This window comes from Schistocerca americana, chromosome 3 (genome assembly GCF_021461395.2).
Source record: "Schistocerca americana isolate TAMUIC-IGC-003095 chromosome 3, iqSchAmer2.1, whole genome shotgun sequence".
NCBI lineage: Eukaryota > Metazoa > Arthropoda > Insecta > Orthoptera > Acrididae > Schistocerca > Schistocerca americana.
In genome coordinates this window covers 618168081-618189131 of record NC_060121.1, presented here as the reverse complement: position 1 = coordinate 618189131, position 21051 = coordinate 618168081, and the positions used below count along the sequence as shown (strand labels likewise).

Sequence of the window (21051 nt, the reverse complement as noted above, 5' to 3'; positions counted from 1 at the left end):
AGATGGTTTTTGCCGTGTGGCCTTAAGATTTAGTTGATGTTATGATCATTTTATTGACAACAAAAGGCTGAAATGACTAAACATACAAAATTCTCTTCATGCTGAGTATTTTACACTGCCGGAAAATAAAAATCCAACATCCTCAAGATAAGGTCATTTTATTGATTGTTCATCATTGTAAGAGTATATGGTAACAAATTCAAAGCCAATGATACACGCTTCTGATAGTAAAGGATGCCCAAACAATCGCATCAGAACACAGTGTACCCTGCTCTGGGAGCAATGGAGGCGTGTAGTCTCACATGTAAATAATCACAAAGGAGCAGAACGGCACCCTGCGATGGATTCTACCAAGCATCTTACGACTTAATTCGGCAATGGTTCTTGCAGACTCTGGAGAACAATAAGTTCATCGTGTCCCATTATGTGTTTATTTGGCGAGAGATCTAGTAATCTTGCCGCCAGGGCAACTGTTTTACTCGATGGAGAGCACGATGCATCGTAGTACCCGCATATGGACGTGCATTGTCTTGTTGAAAAAGTGCATCACCTTTTTTCGAAGAAATGGCAGTAGCGTGGAACTAACAGCCTGTGCAATGTTGCAGGCACTGGTTACCTTAGCCAGCAGAAACATCAGATGTTAACGTGAGATGTAACTGATTGCCCCCAACAGCATGGAGCCCGGAATGGGACATGTGTGTTGTGGGCGAACACATTCCACAATAGGCAGTTTACCTGGTGTAGCCATATACGAGTATATCCATCACTCTCATACAGGCAGAACTCACTCTCTGTAAGGACGATAATAGAGCGCCGTACCACTCTGCAGTTGACTCTTTCACGACACCAGAGCAGCCATGCTCGGTGTTTTCGCTGTACGATTGATAGCATCGTGAGAGGCACACGTGATGGTCGTGCTGCCAGCAGAGGGTTCTCAATGGTCGCTGGTGACACAGAACGTGGCAACATGGGCCGCGATTTCGTCCGTGGATGCTTCTGGGTCGGCCACCACTGCTCACGTAATACGTACATCTTGACGTGAGAATGCACTACGCGGACGTCCAGAACTTGGTCTAATGGTGTGGCAACGTTCCACAGACCACTGCTGAAAGCAGCGACACACCACCGATACACTGTGGCTAACACGTGCAGCAATCCGTTGATACTTCCGTCCAGCTTCCTGTAGTGTGGTCCTGCTCAAATGGCTGAAGATCTTCAACCAGAGTATGTACCCTGGAACGAATGTTTCTACCTCCAGAGTCAAAACAGAGCGTGTACAAAGAGGCCTCCTGAGCGCCTTCTGATCGCGAACACCATGAAAAATGAGCCACTAACAGAGTATGCACATATTATACACAGGTGTCACCGAACACAGTACTTGAGGCTGTTGTATTTTTCGCCAGTAGTGTATATTGATCTAACTGTTACTGAACAGACACTGACACGTCCGCGAGAAGAGGACTAGACAGCATTAAGTGGAGTACTTTCCTTTCTATAGCACATTCGTTTTTGTTTTCTTTTTTCTTGTCAAATTCTAATCATAGGAATTATTTACAATGGGAAAATGTGTCACTCTCTTGAGCGGATCATGTGCCGAACTTGCTATACTTGCCCCTTGGAAATAAGCTACAAGTTTGTCTTTCCTTTGTATCATTGTAAATTTTCTTCGGCAGGTAATAAGAATGTAACCTTGTTTTTGTTTGGCAAATTGCTATCTTATCTGTACTCCTATATGGATCTTTATTAAATACACTACTGGTCATTATAATTGCTACACCAAGAAGAAATGCAGATGATAAACAGATATTCATTGGATAAATATATTATACTAGAACTGACATGTGATTACATTTTCACGCAATTTGGGTGCATAGATCCCGAGAAATCAGTACCCAGAACAACCACCTCTGGCCGTAATAACGGCCTTGATACGCCTGGGCATTGAGTCAGAGCTTGGATGGCGTGCGCAGGTACAGCTACCCATGCAGCTTCAACACGATACCACAGTTCATCAAGAGTAGTGACTGGCGTATTGTGACGAGCCAGTTGCTCAGCCACCATTGACCAGACGTTTTCAATTGGTGAGAGATCTGGAGAATGTGCTGGCAAGGGCAGCAGTCGAACATTTTCTGTATCCAGAAAGTCCCGTACAGGACCAGCAACATGCGGTCGTGCATTATCCTGCTGAAATGTAGGGTTTCGCAGGAATCGAATGAAAGGTAGAGCCACGGGTCGTAACACATCTGAAATGTAACGTCCACTGTTCAAAGTGCCATCAATGCGAACAAGAGGTGACCGAGATGTGCGACCAATGGCACCCCATACCATCACGCCGGGTGATACGCCAGTATGACGATGACGAATACACGCTTCCAATGTGCGTTAACCGCGATATCGCCAAACACGGATGCGACCATCATGATGCTGTAAACAGAACCTGGATGCATCCGAAAAAAATGACGTTTTGCCATTCGTGCACTCAGGTTCGTCGTTGAGTACACCATCGCAGGCGCTCATGTCTGTGATGCAACGACAAGGGTAGCCGCAGCCATGGTCTCCGCGCTGATAGTCCATGCTACTGCAAACATCGTCGAATTGTTCGTGAAGATGGTTGTTGTCTTGCAAATGTCCCCATCTGTTGATTCAGGGATCGAGACGTGGCTGCACGATCCGTTACAACCATGCGGATAAGATGCCTGTCATCTCGACTGCTAGTGATACGAGGCCGTTGGGATCCAGCACGGCGTTCCGTATGACCCTCCTGAACCTACCGATTCCATATTCTGCTAACAGTCATTGGATCTCGACCAAGGCGAGCAGCAATGTCGCGATACGATGAACCGCAATCGCGATAGGCTACAATCCAACCTATACCCCAAAGTCGGAAACGTGATGGTACACATTTCTCTTCCTTACATGAGTCATCACAACAACGTTTCACCAGGCAATGCCGGTCAATTGGTGCTTGTGTATGAGAAATCGGTTGGAAACGTTCCTCATGTCTATAAGTTGTAGGTGTCGCCACCGGCACCAACCTTGTGTGAATGCTCTGAAAAGCTAATCATTTGCATATCACAGCGTCTTCTTCCTGTCTGTTAAATTTCGTGTCTGTAGCACGTCATCTTCGTGGTGTAGCAATTTTAATGGCCGGTAGTGTAAATAGCCATTTTCTTCCGTATTTCAGTATCTAATGGTCCGTCTCCGGTTACCACTTGATTAGTCTTCACTAATGGGGGTAATAAATACTACTTTAAGCCTCAGAGGTACTACATATCGCGCTCTTTTTATTACTCGTTTTCGTGACTATAGTAACTGTCTGCAGACCCAAGTACTAAAACAAGCAACAGCAGTGCTTGCAGGGGTGGATTGTAACCGTGTGTGACCACCCTCACTGCCCACGTGCCTGACAGTGGACCACATGCCTGTGCAGGGCTACGACACGCTGGTGGGCGAGCGCGGGGCCCAGCTGTCGGGCGGCCAGAAGCAGCGCATCGCCATCGCCAGGGCGCTGGTGCGCCGCCCCAAGATCCTGCTGCTGGACGAGGCCACCTCTGCTCTGGACACCGGCAGCGAGGCCAAGGTGCAGGCCGCGCTAGACAAGGTGAGAGCAACGCACCAAAAGTTAATTCCAGCAACGCGCTTGAACAGAATTCTTGCAGACTTGGTTATTTGTAGTTCCTTATTTACCACCAGTTACGCAGCTTTATTGTGATATGGCGCTCGTAGTGTAGCAGTTCAGAAAGCCAAATGAACAGATGCAAGAACCCGCATCGCCATTCTTGGTCAGGTCTTAATGGAGTTGGTTTCTCGATACCTTCCTCCACCTATTACGAAGTGACAAGTGTGTATCTGTGTCGCCGGAGTGAATGCTTGTGCAGTGTAGTGTTGAGTTTGTGTTGTTATGGATGAACGGAAGGGAGAGGGTGAAACTCGGTGTCGACATATAGCCTGCTCCTCTCGAATAGCACCGAGAGGGCTCTTGAGCTTAACGTCTGCAACAGACGGATGGATCACCATCAACGATGTCATATGCCTTCATTTCAGGAGACACTGCGGAGAGATTTGGAATTTAATATACGATGCTGGTGCAAAGTTTGGTGATCAAGAATTTTACGCCACCATCTCTCCTCCAAATATTGCCAGTGAACATATTATACGAGCAATATTTGAATTGATTTACACTGCTGGCCACCGTAAATGCAACACCCTGAAGGAAGCATCCGAATCAAGTGAAATTTACACCACGGGTTTGCAGCGATGAGATATGCAACTGATTAGAATTTCAGCGCAGACGCACATCACGCGCGCCTGTGGCGCCACCTCATAGCGCCATTTAAGGCTTGGCGATTTCGACGAGTGTACGTTCGGCACGTGTGTTTACCCTGTGGTTGTTTCACAAGACGATCAGTTATGCCTCGTAGACAACAGCGAACATCGTTTGATCAAGTATCCCAGTTCGACAGAGGAAGGATAGTGGCTTACCGTGATTGTGGATTATGATACAGAGAAATCGCTAGTCGTGTTGGACGAAACCAAACAACTGTAATGCGGATATGTGACCGTTGGATGCAGGAGGGTACGACGGACCGACGTGGTCGATCGCATTCACCTCGGTGCACCACTGCACGTGCTGATAGGCAAATTGTGAGCATGGCAGTGACGGATCGCTCAGTGACATCCCGAACCATAGCACAGCATATTGCGTCTGTAACGCATCATCCAGTGTCTGCGCGTACCATTCGACGCCGTTTACAGCAGAGTGGTCTGTCCGCAAGACGTCCATTGCTTCGTCTACCATTGACGCAGAACCACAGACGTCTCCGTCGCCAATGCTGTGATGACAGACGGATGTGGACGGCAGCACCACGATGGTCGGACTCGAGTGTGGAGACACCGTGGAGAGAGGATGCTGGACAGCTGCATTATGCACCGCCACACTGGTCTTGTACCGGGTATTATGGTATGGGGCGGTATTGGATATTACTCTCGCACGCCGCTAGTACGCATTGCCGGTACTTTAAATAGCCGGCGCTACATATCCGAGGTGCTGGAGCCAGTTGTCCTTCCTTACCTTCAGGGCTCGGCCACAGCCATATTTCAACAGGATAATGCGCGACCACACGTGGCACGCATTGTCCAAAGGTTCTTTGTCAATAACCAGATTGAAGTGATTCCCTGGCCGGCTCGCTCTCCGGATCTTTCGCCGATAGAAAACGTGTGGTCCATGGTTGCTCAACAAGTGACCAGATTACATCCCCAGCTGCCACACCAGATGATTTTTGGCAACGTGTGGAAGCTGCTTGGGCTGCTGTACCCCAGGAACACATCCAACGTCTCTTTGACTCAATGCCGAGACGTGTGGCAGCGGTGATTTCCAACAATGGCGGCTACTCTGGCTACTGATTCTGGCAGGAACCACATGTCACAGACGTCTGTAAACGTAATCATTTGATACTTGGTCAACATGTTATCTACAAAATAAATTTTGTTGTGCTACCTCTTGTCTTTCTTGGTGTTGCATTTACGGTGGCCAGCAGTGTACTTCCGAGGGCCATCACATAGTTGTGCGCTAGCGATCTCGGCTACGGAAGCAGTTAGTGTTTCAATCACATCCAATTGACATAAAAATGTGGAGAGACCAACGTTTCTGGCACCGTTACAGTGGCCTCCTTCTGAGTGTTCCGAGTCTACGTTAGTTTATCCAGTATAGTTTATTTACAATTCTGCGCCGTACGATACTCATGCCTACGCGGTTACATCAGTTATATACGCTCTAAGCCATACAATCGCGGAAGGAAAACTTCCCATATGTGCATTTTTTGCGGATCTTCTTACACACAGTGCAAAGAACTCAGCCTCACAGTAAGTACAAGCGGCAGATGCCTTACCGTTTATGAAAGTCATGAGTGTCGATACAGTGATAAATCTGAAGACAGGGATGAAGATTTTTCGCCAGTCAATGAACCCAGTGCAAACCTCTCAAAGTGTCTCTGTGGTTGTGACTGGGACCTATCAGCTGTTGCTCTGCAAGTGATAAAAAATGGAAATGCCGTGACCGTTCGCCTGGTGAAAGCCTTTCGAGTGGACGCCACTTCGGCGACTTCCATGTCGATGGGGATGAAATGATGATAGTAAGGACAACACAACACCCTGTCCCTGAGCGGAGAAAATCTCCGACCCAGCCGGGAATGGAACCCGGGCCGTTAGGTACGACATTCTGTCGCGGTGACCACTCAGCTACCAGGGGCGGACTGCAGGTGATGATAATAACGCACAATTATTCAGTTCCAGTATCAGAAAATTTGTGTCTCAGCATAAAATATATTTTGCAGACTACTGGAGAGATACTGGCATTACTCAAGAATACATTCAGGACAATAATTATTTAAAAGGAAGCTCTAGTCACGAGCATCAGTAATTCAACTGATGACACTAAGAGTCTGTCTGTCCAATCAAGATAAGAACACTATTATGGTGGCGATTGAAGTGGAGTATAGGAAAGAAGAGTTTCTGTTATAGCTATACTGAATAGGACGTTGTTGCAATCTCTGACATTAGATGCCTCGGTTTCCGATGGAATGTCACTCTCTACTTACGTTGGGAGCGTCAGCGATAACTATCGATCTGAAACGTTGCTGGCAGACGGTGAATCTAGTTTGTACTGTCGACTGTGGCAGAGATGACCACTGTACACAGATTCCAGGGAACAAAATTGAATCTTTGCGAATGTTGACGCCACCAACAAAACACCTGCCTTGTAATAACGACATACAATAAAGCACCCCTGGCAGACTCCAGCTGCCAATGTTCTGCTTGCCTCAAAGTAATAACTAACATCTAGAAAAGTGATCCTAAAATAATTGCTAATAAGGTTTAAAAAATTCATAGTAATGGAGACATGTGGCTTTGTTGCTTTGTGTTTCTGAGTAACGTATTAAGTAACTTGGTAAATGGTAAATTTAGCGATGCTCCAAAGCATATAAAGTTTGTGAACATCAGAGTAATTATGATGTACTATAGTTACATTCTGCACCTGACTGGGAGTCAAAGTCACTTAGAAGTGTCTAAGCATTTGACTGTTCTTTTATTCTGCTTTTTTACAATATTGAAATTTCAGATCTGTACTCGTTTTCAAGTGATTCATGGTTATTCCACACTAATTTTACACATTGAATGCTGTAGGACATGCCACAATGATCATCCGCAATATATGACCATAAATCGAATATAATATGAACGTCACTTATATGAATACAGACATTATCAGTCGGTGCTCTCACATGTTGTTTTTGGTTGGACACGTTACAACACTTCAGTCATTTTCAATAGCTAGGCTGACCAGATGTCAAAGACAAAAAAACTGTGACTCTTGTGGCTGCAGTTTATACTTAACTTCGTTACTGCACTTAAGCTTGTATTCCATGTCAGATTTTGAAATCTACTACAGGGATACGACGTTGCAGCAACTGAAAAACGTAGGGCAAGAATGAATTTTCTTTTTGTGAATTGGAAAGAAAAATGTAGGTGCATTACAAATAAGTAAAATTCTTTTCTTCAGAAATAGACTGGATGTATTTTCTGCAATGTTCAGTCACTATTTTAAATAGGTAAAATTTGTTAGTCCTGCAAACTTTGTAATATTATTTATCAGATACAATTTTTCGTTCTAAGATTTACTTTGCTGTATTTATCAGGAGACTGAACGGATTGTAGCAGTTCCTCGTCAGAAAGAAAATAATTATAAAATTCTGTGCAAGAAAACTGAAATGAGTTTTCACAATAATAACAGCTGTTACTTTATTTAAATTATCACGACCTTTCATCAGGATCTTCTGCAAGGCAGGAAGAAGATACAACCAACGTGTTTTCCTGTTGTGTAACAGGGACTTGTATTCAACTCCAGTAAACTCATAGAATTCTTTTAAGGCTTGGTCTCTTACGGTACAAGTTTTAAAACAATTGTAAATTTTGAACATAGTCACCTCAATATCAATAGACAGACCATTTGCTACTTATTGAACACTACTTTGCAAAACTTTAGCACCACATCGAACATCAACACGTGACTTATTTAGTTTTCCTTAGAGATACTGGTAAACATTGAGTGTTCCATTACGATTGGCTCCCCCAAAATTGGTATTTGCATTGTCTGCAGAATATGCAATTACTTTGTCCATTAAAACGTATTGTGCGTCAGCTGTTTCGTTTTGAACTTAGATAATAACCAAACTTTTTACTTTTACGTCGCAAGCAGGAATGTAATATCGAAATATTAATAGAATCATTTTCATTGATTTGAGATTTAATACATCATTCATTGTGGAAACATATTTTTCTTTTTGTGATTCATTAGCTATTACTGTAAGAACATGAGTGACAAACAATTAACAACAATTGCTTCACTTTTAGTTCTGGCACAACAATATTTGGGCCTGCCGAACAGCTTACGAATCAGAGAAGAAGTACAGTGATTTAATCGAAAGCTATGATTTTGATAGATGACGTGATACGCAAACGTGCTTTCTTCAGTAGCCAGTTTTAATCCAAGCACTCTTGAAGTGTTTCTCTTAAAAAAAGAATTCATCTCCTTGCTACTTGTAGATGTCGATGATGCTTCTTTGAGCTTCTTTTGTAAATCGCTTCTCCTGCCGCGATCTATTGAAAACACCGATCTGCATAACGTACATGCAACTTTACCGTTTATGAAGCTTTCGCAAAGAAATGGAAATTCTTTCTTTAACCTTTTATTAAATGAACACCTCCAGTTGGGCATTTTCACCAGACACCACACTTCCTTTATTTAATGTCCACATTCACTGACTTCTAACAAAACGAGGTAGTAATTTTGTGCGCACAGTTGATCAGCCACCGACTTTTACTTCTAGTCTAGTGCATACATGCCAAGCCATATTCGATAAGCACTGCTAACACGAGCTGCATCGCTCACATTCTTCACAAAATTAACTTCCATTTGGCTGCAGTCCTGTTAGGAGAATGATTCTCTTTTATACCTCCTTTTATTTTGGTTTTAATTGTCTCGACGGCCGAGAAGTAGAAGGTCGGCAAGTTTGGGGCGAGCGTAGGTAATAGTTATTTGTCTTTCCAACACCTCTCATTCTTTCTTTAGGCAGAAGATGAGTTAATCAAATGTGGTATATATTGTGAAAATAAATATTTCCATAACGTTCTTCTTCTAGGAAATTTGTTTTACACAGATATTTAATTAAATGAGAAATATTATTCCTCTCATTTCCTTTCTCGATACAAAACCGGGACAATTGTGTGTCCCAATTATTATTTCGGGACACCGGGACATTTATGTGAAAACCGGGTCTTTCCCGGCAAAACCGGGACGTCTGGTCAATATCCCTACGAAACTAGAGACAATATACAAAAATGCTCTTGTCAACGTTACATTAACAAATTAGACCTAACTACACTATGCAAATTAAAGTTATCCCATCATATTTCTTAGCACGTGGCTGCGTCGCTATTATTTATGTAGTGTAATTATGTGTTTATCTAATTTTTGATGTAGTGTTGATAAGTGTATATGTTGCCTATTGTTTCTTGTTTCATAGGGCTGTTGAAAAAGAATTAAGTGTCGAAACCGATTCAACCAATAAACGCTATATGTGAGCATAGACCGGTAAGCATCAACTACGAATCAAATATGAACGAGCTACTTATATGGCATATCTTACCAATATTATCTCACAATGCAACATCAGTCCAACTTAGAACTAACAGGTGACAGAGCTACAGATATATTTCATCTCTGACGCAGACACGGATACTTCATACTGTATCAGCGATTCATCATGTTTACAACTGCGTCAGGAGTTGCATTGTGTTTTGGACTGTTGTTGAACTAAGAACTAATGTTGGTTTTAAATAACAGATACGTGGCGCTGACGCGGTGTTCGTTGTATGGTCAGTTGTTGCACATGATCTTCTTGCCATCTGCTGCGGCTACAGTGCAGCGTCCCTCGTCCATTAACGTTCTACTCGCAAATTACTGATTCCCGCAGGGTTTCAGACGATACTACTGCATTCACACTGAAGTGAATGTCATGGATCCATCACGCTATTACAGAAATGCATATATATACACGAGCAGTGTCTGTTCTGTCGGACACGTGCAACGGGACAGACACCACTCGTATACACACACATGTCAGTAGTTTATAGTAGCTATCCGTGATTGTGCTAATGTGAGACAACTATGCTCTGATTAAGGGATACTTTTGGATTTAACTGCTTCAAGTTAAGTGATGTTATTATGTCATTCGTATGACGACGTGTACTTTTAACTATTTCTGCTTTCTGTCCGAGTACCCACCTATTCCTCGGCACTCGGTCGCATCCAACACCAGATATGGCAGTTAACCTCAACCACTGTCCTTACACAGAGTTAGCTAATATATGATTGCACGAATCTTGGTTGGGCAATGAATTTTAGACGTTAGCGCTATTACAGCAGGGGAAGATGGGCCAATATTGGCGTAGAGTGAGAGTACTTGGCACTTCACGGTAAGGCATCCGTCGGATAGGGATGATACGTATGGCGGCCTCATTGGTGTTAATAGATTGGACGAGATTATATACTGGCCCCTAGTTTTACTATCCCGTGTTATCATTAGAACCAATAGCAGAAACACGATGCGATACTACACACACACTCGCCAAACTCAACGACACTTTCCGTTAGCATAGTGACACTTCCGATACTAAAGTGGCGCGGAAAGAGTTGCATCAGGAAATAAGCCACTGAAAAAGCAATGTAAGCAGGTTTGTTTCCTAGGAGACAGAAAACATCGCAGAATAGTTAGTAAAAAACTGGTAGGCGATTCTGATATTGTCTTCGCTGTTGTTATTGTACTTGGAGTTCTCCCCTGGTGACATGAGTTCTTAAAGTATGTCTCGTTTTTCCAGGCCAACAGAAATAATACAACATTGTTCCAGTATTCTTCTGCTGATAACTAATGAATTATTATAGTTATAAGGATTTTACCGTAATTCCTGACAAATTCACGTTTGCAATCGTGCACCACATATTCAGAGTGGTTCAAAACGTGTACGTTGGTTAATTATCATTACTTCCTAATTAATTTGCCGAATCATGTCATATTTAGCTGTTGTCTGTCAGTTGGCACATATCCTTTATTTTGTTGCATGATAGTCGCCACACAAGTGTTGTTTTGCTTTTTTCCATGTTAGACACCACACAAGCGTTGTTTTGTACATGGCTAGTACAAATAGTTTTGAACTGGTAAATTAAGTATGAAAACATTAATGAGGTTCAACGCCAATGGAAATATGAGTTTCAAACAGAGACATCGACAAGTGTAACAGTAGCACACATTTGAAACAAGTTTGAAGTCGAAGGCTGCGTTATAGATGTTCACAAACAATGATACGGAAACCCTCTAACAGCAACACGTCCAGCGAATTCCCGTACTGTGTTACAACAATTCGCTCGGTCATGACACATGTCTGAGAGACAGCGAGCCCTTGAAACCACTCTGAGCCGCTCAGGCGTTCGGCGCATTTAGAAGACTGCGAAGTTTAAGCACTACATCCGAAGACCAAACACACTAAACGAGGACAACGCATATCGTAGAATGTAGAACTGCGAGTGGGTTAATAGTACGGCGCACGGAGATGAAGCGTTTGTAGAGATAATTGCGTGGTCTACTGCGGTGCACGTTAATGCGGTGGTACAGAAAACCGGCACAGTTGCGCCTAATGGGCTGCAGCAAATTGGCATTTCAATGTGAAAAGAACCGTAAGTTTATCGGGAGTGAATCTGTGGTGTGGGGTATCTTATCGGGCTTTGATCGGGCCATTTTTCTCTGAAGGCACTGTTAGCAGTGAGATGTAACCAGAGAAACCTGAGACATCTATTTTAACTCCCGATCGTGAATTGCATGGGGACGAAAGGCTTTACGATTTTAATTTATTTTGTCGCTACCAGTTTCAACGCTTCATTGCGTCATCTTCAGGCCTATATGCATAAAACATTAAAGATAGCATTATCAGCTTATCAATCAAGTTACATAGAAACAGATTAAAACAGAATGAGAACAATGGCAAGACTCTACAATTAAATTCACACCGAGCATCTGACAGAAAGAACAGATAAATCCATTGTCACATATCTAAAATGTACCATCACGAATTTCCACTCAATACATTGTACAATTATACTATCTATTAAAACTTCTTTAAATACTATTCATGAGTTTTATCTGACAGTCGGACATGCATTATGCGCACAATCCTGAAACAACTTACTGTAAGACAAAATAACTGTACAAGGTGGTGAATGGAAGGAAACAATACCTCACAAAGAAGTAAAAACAAGGAACATGACCTATGTGTCGTATCAAAGTACGTATGAAGTGCTTATTTGTACACAGATAAGGGGCGTACACTACGTCATATCTACAAAATGAACGTCCAAGACGTGGTATAAACTGGATGTAGGACCCACATATGTAGAAAAAATGGTTCAAATGGCTCTGAGTACTATGTGACTTAACATCTATGGTCATCAGTCCCCTAGAACTTAGAACTACTTAAACCTAACTAACCTAAGGACATCACACAACACCCACATATATAGAACGTATATATAGAAGGTATAAGCTGATAATGCTATCTTTAATGTTTTATGCGTACAGGCCTGAAGATGACGCGATGAAGCGTTGAAACTGGTAGCGACAAAATAAATTAAAATCGTAAGGACGGCTGTAGGTGTTATTATTTTCTGTCACGATAGTACACGGACGTCGTCCCAGAGACCTCCTGGTAAAAGGATGGATATACAAAAGAAAGGCTTTACTTTCAACAAAACGGTGCCCCACCCCACTACCATAATCGTGTCAGGGAGTGCCTCCACAAAATTCTATCCTCACGATGGACAGGTGCAAGAGATTCTGTCAAGTGTCCACCACGTTCTACAGATTTAACGACTCTGAAATTTACCCGATGGGTAACACTAAAGGACGTCGTTTATCGACACAAAAACTACCCACACTGGATGAACGTCGAGGATGCATAGAACATTCATGTACAGGTATCCAACTGGAAACGTTATAGTCAGTAGGTGGTGCAGAATTTCTGCGACATCACCTCTGTAAGGATGTTAATGGTGACCATTTCCAACACCTGCACTGATTTCAATAAGTTTAAGCCATACTTTCAAGGAAAATGAGACGTTTTCGTCAATTAATTTCGAAGTTATGTGTAACTAAAGAGTGTATTCATTTTCTGGGCTTCTCTGTGTTTGTCGCCTTTTGAAACTCTCCAGTTCCAACTCTTTCAGGCCAGCGTCGGACGCACGACCATCATCGTGGCACACCGACTGTCAACCATCCGCAACGCGGACAGGATCGTGGTGATCAGCGGAGGCTCCGTCGTCGAGGAGGGTCCGCACGACGCGCTCATGGCACTGCAGGGACATTACCACAACCTCGTCACCACACAGGTCACCGACTCTGAAGACACTTCTAAATCTCCAAATGAATCTGCAGGTAAGCCTCTTAGAGCCCGTCGTGCGTTCACAGCCGCTTAGAGACAGTTACGAAGAACGAGTGTCCTCGCCTGTTACCCATTTTACAGCGTTTTTAAAGAAGGGTGCATACAGTTGTAGTTGCGTCATGTCCAGGAAACTAAAAGTATAGTCACTGTATCTTGCTACACAGATTACACTTTGCACATATTACGTTCCAATATATGTCCAATATATGTCGATCACTTCTCTGTGGAAACGTACACTATGTGAGCAAAAGTATCTGGACACATCCAAAAACATACGTTTTTCATATTAGGTGCATTATGCTGCCACCTACTGCCAAGTAGTACACCATATCAACGACCTCAGTTGTCATTAGACATCGTGAGAGAGCAGAATGGGGCGCTCCGCGGAACTCACGGGCTTCGAACGTGGTCAGGTGATTCGGTTCACTTGTGTCATACGTCCGTACGCGAGATTTCCACACTAATGAACATCCCTAGGTCCACTGTTTACAATGCGATAGTGAAGTGGAAACGTGAAGGGACACGTAAGCACCTCGTCTGTTGACCGCCAACACTTGAAGAGGGTCATAATGTGTAATAGGCAGACACCTATTCAGACCATCACACAGGAATTCCAAACGGCATCGGGATCCACTGCAAGTACTATGAGAGTTAGGCGGGAGGTGAGAAAACTGATTTCATGGTCGAGCGGCTGGTCATAAGCCACACATCACGCCGGTAAATGCCAAACGACGCCTCGCTTGGTGTAAGGAGTGTAAACATTGGACGATTGACAGTGGAAAAACGTTGTATGGAGTGACGAATCACGGTACACAATGTGGCGATCCGCCGGCGGGGTGTTGGTATGGTGAATGCCCGGTGAACCTCATCTGTCAGCGTGTGTAGTGCGAACAGCAAAATTCTGGTGTGGTCGTGTTTTTCAAAGAGGGGGCTTGCACCACTTGTTAGTTTGCGTGGCACTATCACAGCACAGCCCTATATTGACGTTTTAAGCACCTTCTTGCTTCCCACTGTTGAAGAGCAATTCGGGGATGGCAATTGCATCTTTCAACACGATCGAGCACCTGTTCATAATACACGGCCTGTGGTGGAGTGGTTACACGACAATAACATCCCTGTAATGGACTAGCCTGCATAGAATCCTGACTTGAAGCCTATAGTACACCTTTGGGATGTTTCGGAATGCCGACTTCGTGGCTGACCTCAACGGCCGACATCGATACCTCTGCTTAGAGCAGCATTCCATGAGGAATGGGCTGCCATTCCCCGAGAAACCTTCCAGCACCTGATTGAACGTATGCCTGCGAGAGTGGAAGCTGTCATCAAGGCTAAGGGTGGGCAAAGATATTGAATTCCAGAATTACCGATGGAGGGCGCCTCGAACTTTGAGTCATTTTCAGCCAGGTGTCCGGATACTTTTGATCACATAGTGTATATTAAAAATTCCCGCATGCGCATGAAGTGACGAGGCGAGAAGTGTCACTATCGTCGTCTACACTGAACAGAAGCATATTACTCGCTTACTACAGCCAGGGAACACAGTACTATGAAGACTCGTACTATAACAGGAAGCAACAACAGAAATTATTGTAAAACGCGACAACAGCTATAGAAACATAAGCCGTGAAGGAGAACAATTATTTGTTATTAACTTAGTGATGTATTTCCTTAGAGTAATCGTTTAATGTACACTGATGTTGCTAAAAATCGTGTCGGACCTCCATTTGCCACACGTAGTGCAGCAGCTCGACGGTTGGAAGTCCCTGCAGAAATGCTGCGCCATGTTGCCTCCATAGCCGTCCATAGTGCGAAAGTTTTGCAGGTACATGATTTTGTTTAGGTACTCACCTCCCGATTATGGGCCATAAATGTTCGATGTGATTCGTGTCGGCCGATCTGGACGGCCAAATCATTAGTTCTAACTGTCCAGAACGTTCTTCAAACCAGTCGCGAACATCTGTGAAGTGGTTACGTGACGCATTGTCATCCATAGAACTGTCATCATTGTTTGGGAATATGAAGTTCGTCAATGACTGCAAATGGTCTCCAAGTAGCTGAACACAACCATTTCCAGTCAGTAATTGATTCAGCTGGACCAGAGGACCCAGTCCAGTCCTTGTAAACACAGCACGCACCACTGTCGTGGCACCACTAGCTTGCACAGTGACGACTTTGGTCCATGGCTTCATGGAGTTTGCGCCTCACTCGAACGCTACCATCAGTTCTTACCAACTGAAATCGGGACTAACCTGGCGAAGCCACGGCTTTCCAGTCTTCTAGGGTCCAACCGATATGGTTACGAACCGAGAGTGTCGTTGCAGGCGATGTCGTTCTGTTGGCAAACGCACTCGCCTCGGTCGTCTGCTGCCATAGCCCATTAACGAAAGATTTCATCTTACTGTCCTAACGGATACGCTCATCATACCTCCAACAACGATTTCTGCGGTTATTTCTCGCAGTGCTACTTGTCTGTCAACGCTGACAATCCTATACTAATGCCGCTGCTCTCGATCGTTAAGTCAGTGCAACGGGCCACTGCGTTGTTCGTGGTGAGAGGTAATTCGGTATTCTCAGCACACTCTTGCCACTATGGATCTCGGAATATTAAATTTTCTAACGATTTCCGAAATGGAATGTCTAGCTGCAACTACTGTTAATTTCCGTCGTGCAGTCATAATCACGCTGGAAACCTTTTCACTTGAATCACCTGAGTACAAATGACAGGTCCGCCATAGTACTGCCCTTTTATACCTCGTGTAAGCGATACTATTGCTGTCTGTACATGCACATATGGCTATCCCATGACTGTTGTCACGTCACGCGACGTTCTGAGCCGCGGCCTTTTCTCCACATGTCACTCTGTTGTTTGAAGCGTTGCCGACCCCGAGCGTTGCCGACCCCCCAAGGCGCTACAGTTTTTTACCATTACAGAGAAAGGTTGTAGGCACCTTTGAACCAAATTTCAAACTTACGGGTCACAATGAGCGACTGTTTTCGGGTTTCGAAGAAGTGGTATTTTCTTGGGCAGTCTGTTTTCTGTACGCCCTGTAGTTTTCGTGCAGTCATATTTTGAAATTCCAGAGGTATGTATGAATAACCCTGTATTGGATACATAACACCATTTCCAGTGTTACTTTGTACAGCAGCCGTTACATTTATTATGTGTTAGAATCGGTGGCTGTGTCCCATTTTCGAGGTGTCTGTGACGTTATATTTTCAACAAGATAGCGCTAGAATTTTTTTGCTCTTGCTGTGCTAACCTAGCTCGATACATGGCACCCTGAACTACTTCCGTGGTCATCACATACTAAAGACCCCTCACCCATCGAAAACACACGTTGTATTGGAGACCAGCATTCCACCAGTCGATTGACCATATCTGGAACAGACCTGCATCTGTCACGCAGGACCATTTCGACTCCATACGGGCGGGCAACAGAGCTGTTGCTGCTGCCAGAGGTGACTGATCTGTTTTAAGATTCAGACTGCGCGTACCTCTGAATCATACACAAATTTAATCAGGTGTTCTGCCCACTATACTGTACGCATGCAGTAAGTAAAATTTTGTTGCAACTTTGGTATCCAGTAGGGTAGATGTGAATGGCGTAGAAGTGTCACCTGGAACCGGTGGTTGCAGACGCGAGCCGCGTGAGGCCGGAACGCCTGCTGAGTGTGCGCAGTGACGCGTCGTCGGCTGTGGGGGAGGAGGAGGCGGAGGAGCAAGAGATGAACCCCGCACTGCGCGCCGCCGCCGAGAGGTACGCCGAGCAGCCGCCGCAGTCGGTGGGCGTGCTCGAGGTGATGCGCCTCAACAGCCCCGAGTGGCCGCAGCTTGCCATCGGCACCGTCTTCTCCATAGTCGCCGGCTGCGCCATGCCCGTCTTCGCCGTACTCTTCGGTGACGTCATCGGGGTAAGGGAATGAGCCACATTTTGACGATTTGCCACATTTTGCCAAATTTGTGTGGACAACCAAGTAATGCTATCCACACGTCCCTTAAGCCGTCGGCACACGGACCGTGCATCCGAACGTTGAGGGTTGAGCGTGCCGAGTTTCTGACGTCATAGCGTGGAATAGCACGTTCGGGAGTCTTTCCGAACGTGGAGAGCAATATCTGGCGTGTCAGATATTCTGAGCGTGCATCTCAGCGTTGACCAATGAGATGGCACAACGCCACCTACTCACACGCACGCCGTCTCCCTTCAGTTCAGAGTTGTGAGGCGCCATATTGGGATTCATTTCAAGCCTATATGTATATATGCCGTTTCTCAGCACCATCAAATTGAGAATCACTGGAAACCCGTTGTTAACTGTGTTATTCGTTCCAATAAAATAATGAGAAACATCACATTCGTGGCAAAAGAATTGTTGCAACTTGCGTATTGTGAGAGTAGGCTATTTGAAGGCAGCGACACACTGAAGATCCACCCAAGCCGCATTGTTCTTGGTACAATTTGTTATGGTTAAATTTCAATTAAGTAACAAAATTATCTACGATTAACGTTTTTAGCAAGGGCTAACACAATATGGCTAAGGCTACAGAGTGTATTGTTGATTCAGCGTAATGAGTAACGACTCTGACCATTAATGAGTTTCTGTTAGGGTAGTGGTTCCCGGCCTAACACTCCCACATTTTTTTCCTAACATTCACGTTTTTATTAGGTTCTGATACTTTATTATTAGTTTAATATATGTTATAATATTTGACGTCATGTAAATATAAGCTCACCTTTTTTAGAGGGGTGACTTTGTTCGATTGGCTTAATCTACAGAACAGCTTGCGCTACTTGTATAAAGATATTTTACTCCTTTTTCTTTTACGCTTCGTAATTCACATGTTGTAAAGATTCTGCTACTGGGTAGGAACAGTGATCAAGTAAGACTGACCTTGGGGTTTGTGGTGTCACCGCCAGACACCACACTTGCTAGGTGGTAGCTTAAATCGGCCGCGGTCCATTTAGTACATGTCGGACCCGCGTGTCGCCACTGTGTGATCGCAGACCGAGCGCCACCACAAGGCAGGTCTCGAGATATGAGATAGCTCTCGCCCCAGTTGTACGACGACTTTGCTAGCGACTACACTGACGAAGCCTTTCTCTCATTTGCCGAGAGACAGAATAGCCTTCAGCTAAGTCCATGGCTACGACCTAGCAAGGCGCCATTAACCGTATCTGAAGATAGTCTTATTTGTATTATCAAGAGCGATGTACCACAAGGATAGAATAAAGTTAAGTATTCGAGGAGCTGCATACTTTTCTTATTAGAATTCACTACTTATCCTGTTCCAGAATTCACGCCCGTCTGCATTAGATAGCTTCCATTTCGGCCTCCTCTATCTACAAGGTGTTGGCACATTTACCAACACATCAGGGTTTTACTAAAATGTGGGAATGATGAAATAATGTTTATCTTATGCGGAGAAGTTTTCCATATTTCTACCGCACTGTTTGTAATGGAACTTTTATAAGCCTGTGTCCTTACTGATTGGACGTGGTACTTTCCTTTTCGTGGACGATGAAGGAAATGTGCATTTTAATAGAGCTAACGTGAGAATTTTACTCGCGCCCGTTGAGTAAACTGTGATTTACGAACTAGAAACGTCGCTCAACTGCCGCTGGAGTGCGTTGCGATCGCGTATACCACGTTGGGGCCCATGTACCTTATGCACAAGTCGCATCGTTCTTGAGCGTTCAGCAGCACGTTGAACTTGGCACGCTCAACGTTGACGTTCGACAGCGCGATCCGTGTGCCGACAGCTTTATTCGCACCTCCAAGCGTATCCGCAAGTCTTTGATCTGTCTGCACTCGTAACTCCGCCGCCCTAAATGAATGATCAGCATGTCTGCAGTTCTGGAGTTCAGTTCCCAGTACTGTCAGCGGGAGGATGGAGGGGGTACAGTCAGTCTCGGCGTATATGCTATGATCTCTGCTTCCAGAGATGTTTGTGTTATGAAAAAAATGGGTCAAATGGCTCTGAGCACTATGGGACTCAACTGCTGAGGTCATTAGTCCCCTAGAACTTAGAACTAGTTAAACCTAACTAACCTAAGGACATCACAAACATCCATGCCCGAGGCAGGATTCGAACCTGCGACCGTAGCGGTCTCGCGGTTCCAGACTGCAGCGCCTTTAACCGCACGGCCACTTTTTTTTTATTTATTTACATACAAGTTAAATGAAAGTGATAATAAAAAAAATAAAAATTCGTATTCCAAGCGGATTTTTTTAATCTTTTTTTTGGGAACAGGAAGGCAGGGTAAACAAACAATCTTTATTCGTACAATTGTACTATCTTAGGGATAAGAAAAGGATCGAGACAGCAAAAACAAAGCAAAAACAATTTGGAAACCAGAAAATCAACGTAAAGGCCGCCCTTTTTTGTGTGTAACATGAATAAAGTAAATCACAATCCTAGTCACGGGCGGGAGTTAAAATGAAGTTATCATCTGCATCACAATCCCTGCAGCACGCGGTGTCGCATCATAAATCTGGCAGACAGCCATATAATCTTGACCATTTCTGCCTTTGTGGGCGGCATATATTTATGTATTTCTCCTGCGTCGACCATGTAGGGGCCAGTTTTCTTCTCAGTGTGCTGTATGCCAATATACCTGAACCGCGCAGTATTGTCTCTAGTCGTTCTGCTGCAGGAGTCTTCTCAGTTCTGGGACACCCCAGCTGTCGGGCGGATTGTTAAAAACACTTCCTAAAAAATTGGAAAAGTAAGTCCTGTATTTCGTATGACTCCGTATGAGCTCGTGTTGTTCTTGTAAATACATCCAATAATCCATCACGGACTTAATATCGTACGAATACAAATATTTCGTCGCATGTCCAGCGATCTAATTGACCGCATACGTCTTTTGTTTGGGAAAAAAGGTCTTGTCCGGTAGAAAAAGTACATCCGATGTGATTTCTGTGTAGTTAGTGTGCCGAAGGAAGGCCAATATTCGACGCGTCAGCATCCAGACGTCCCTCGCTGCGCCACACACTAAACCATGTTCTTCCGTTGCTAACAGGCCACAGTTTGTGCAAAGAGGAGAATCGACCATATGAATTGTATGTAATCGACTCCTGGTCACAAGTTTACGGTTTATAAGAATGTACCACATCGATCTCGCTGCTGTTGACAGTAATGGAGTATGCACTGCACACCAAATGTGATTCCACGTTCTCGACGGGTATTTGAATTCCATTACGGTGCGGGCATGGTGATCCATCAAGCACCTATAGATCTCCCGAGTCGTGGGTATTCTCGTCGAAGGTACTTTCAGACGAACATAACTGTAATCAACAAGAAATGAGGCAATGTGTGCAAGAGAAGGCGAAATATTGCCCACCGCAATAGGGGGTTCGTACGAAGGCGGAACAAGTACTTCTATCAGAGCTGACGTTATGGTGTGATTTCGTTGTTGCCAATTTCGTATCATCGCTCGCATGTAAAGCGCCAGAGCTTTGTTTCGCACGTTTGTGAGGTTGAGGCCACCGTTCCGGAATTGTAGCGTT

At 44.3% G+C, this 21051-nt stretch overlaps 1 protein-coding gene across 1 annotated transcript in view; it reads left to right on the top strand.

Annotated features, from left to right (window-relative positions):
• LOC124607104 (ATP-dependent translocase ABCB1-like) overlaps positions 1-21051 on the top strand; it is a 185515-nt gene that overhangs the window by 95367 nt on the left and 69097 nt on the right. Inside the window, exons 12-14 of the mRNA XM_047139301.1 lie at positions 3431-3601; positions 13331-13538; positions 17183-17457. Of these exons, the coding sequence (XP_046995257.1) occupies positions 3431-3601; positions 13331-13538; positions 17183-17457 (654 nt within the window). The remainder of the gene's footprint in view (positions 1-3430; positions 3602-13330; positions 13539-17182; positions 17458-21051) is intronic.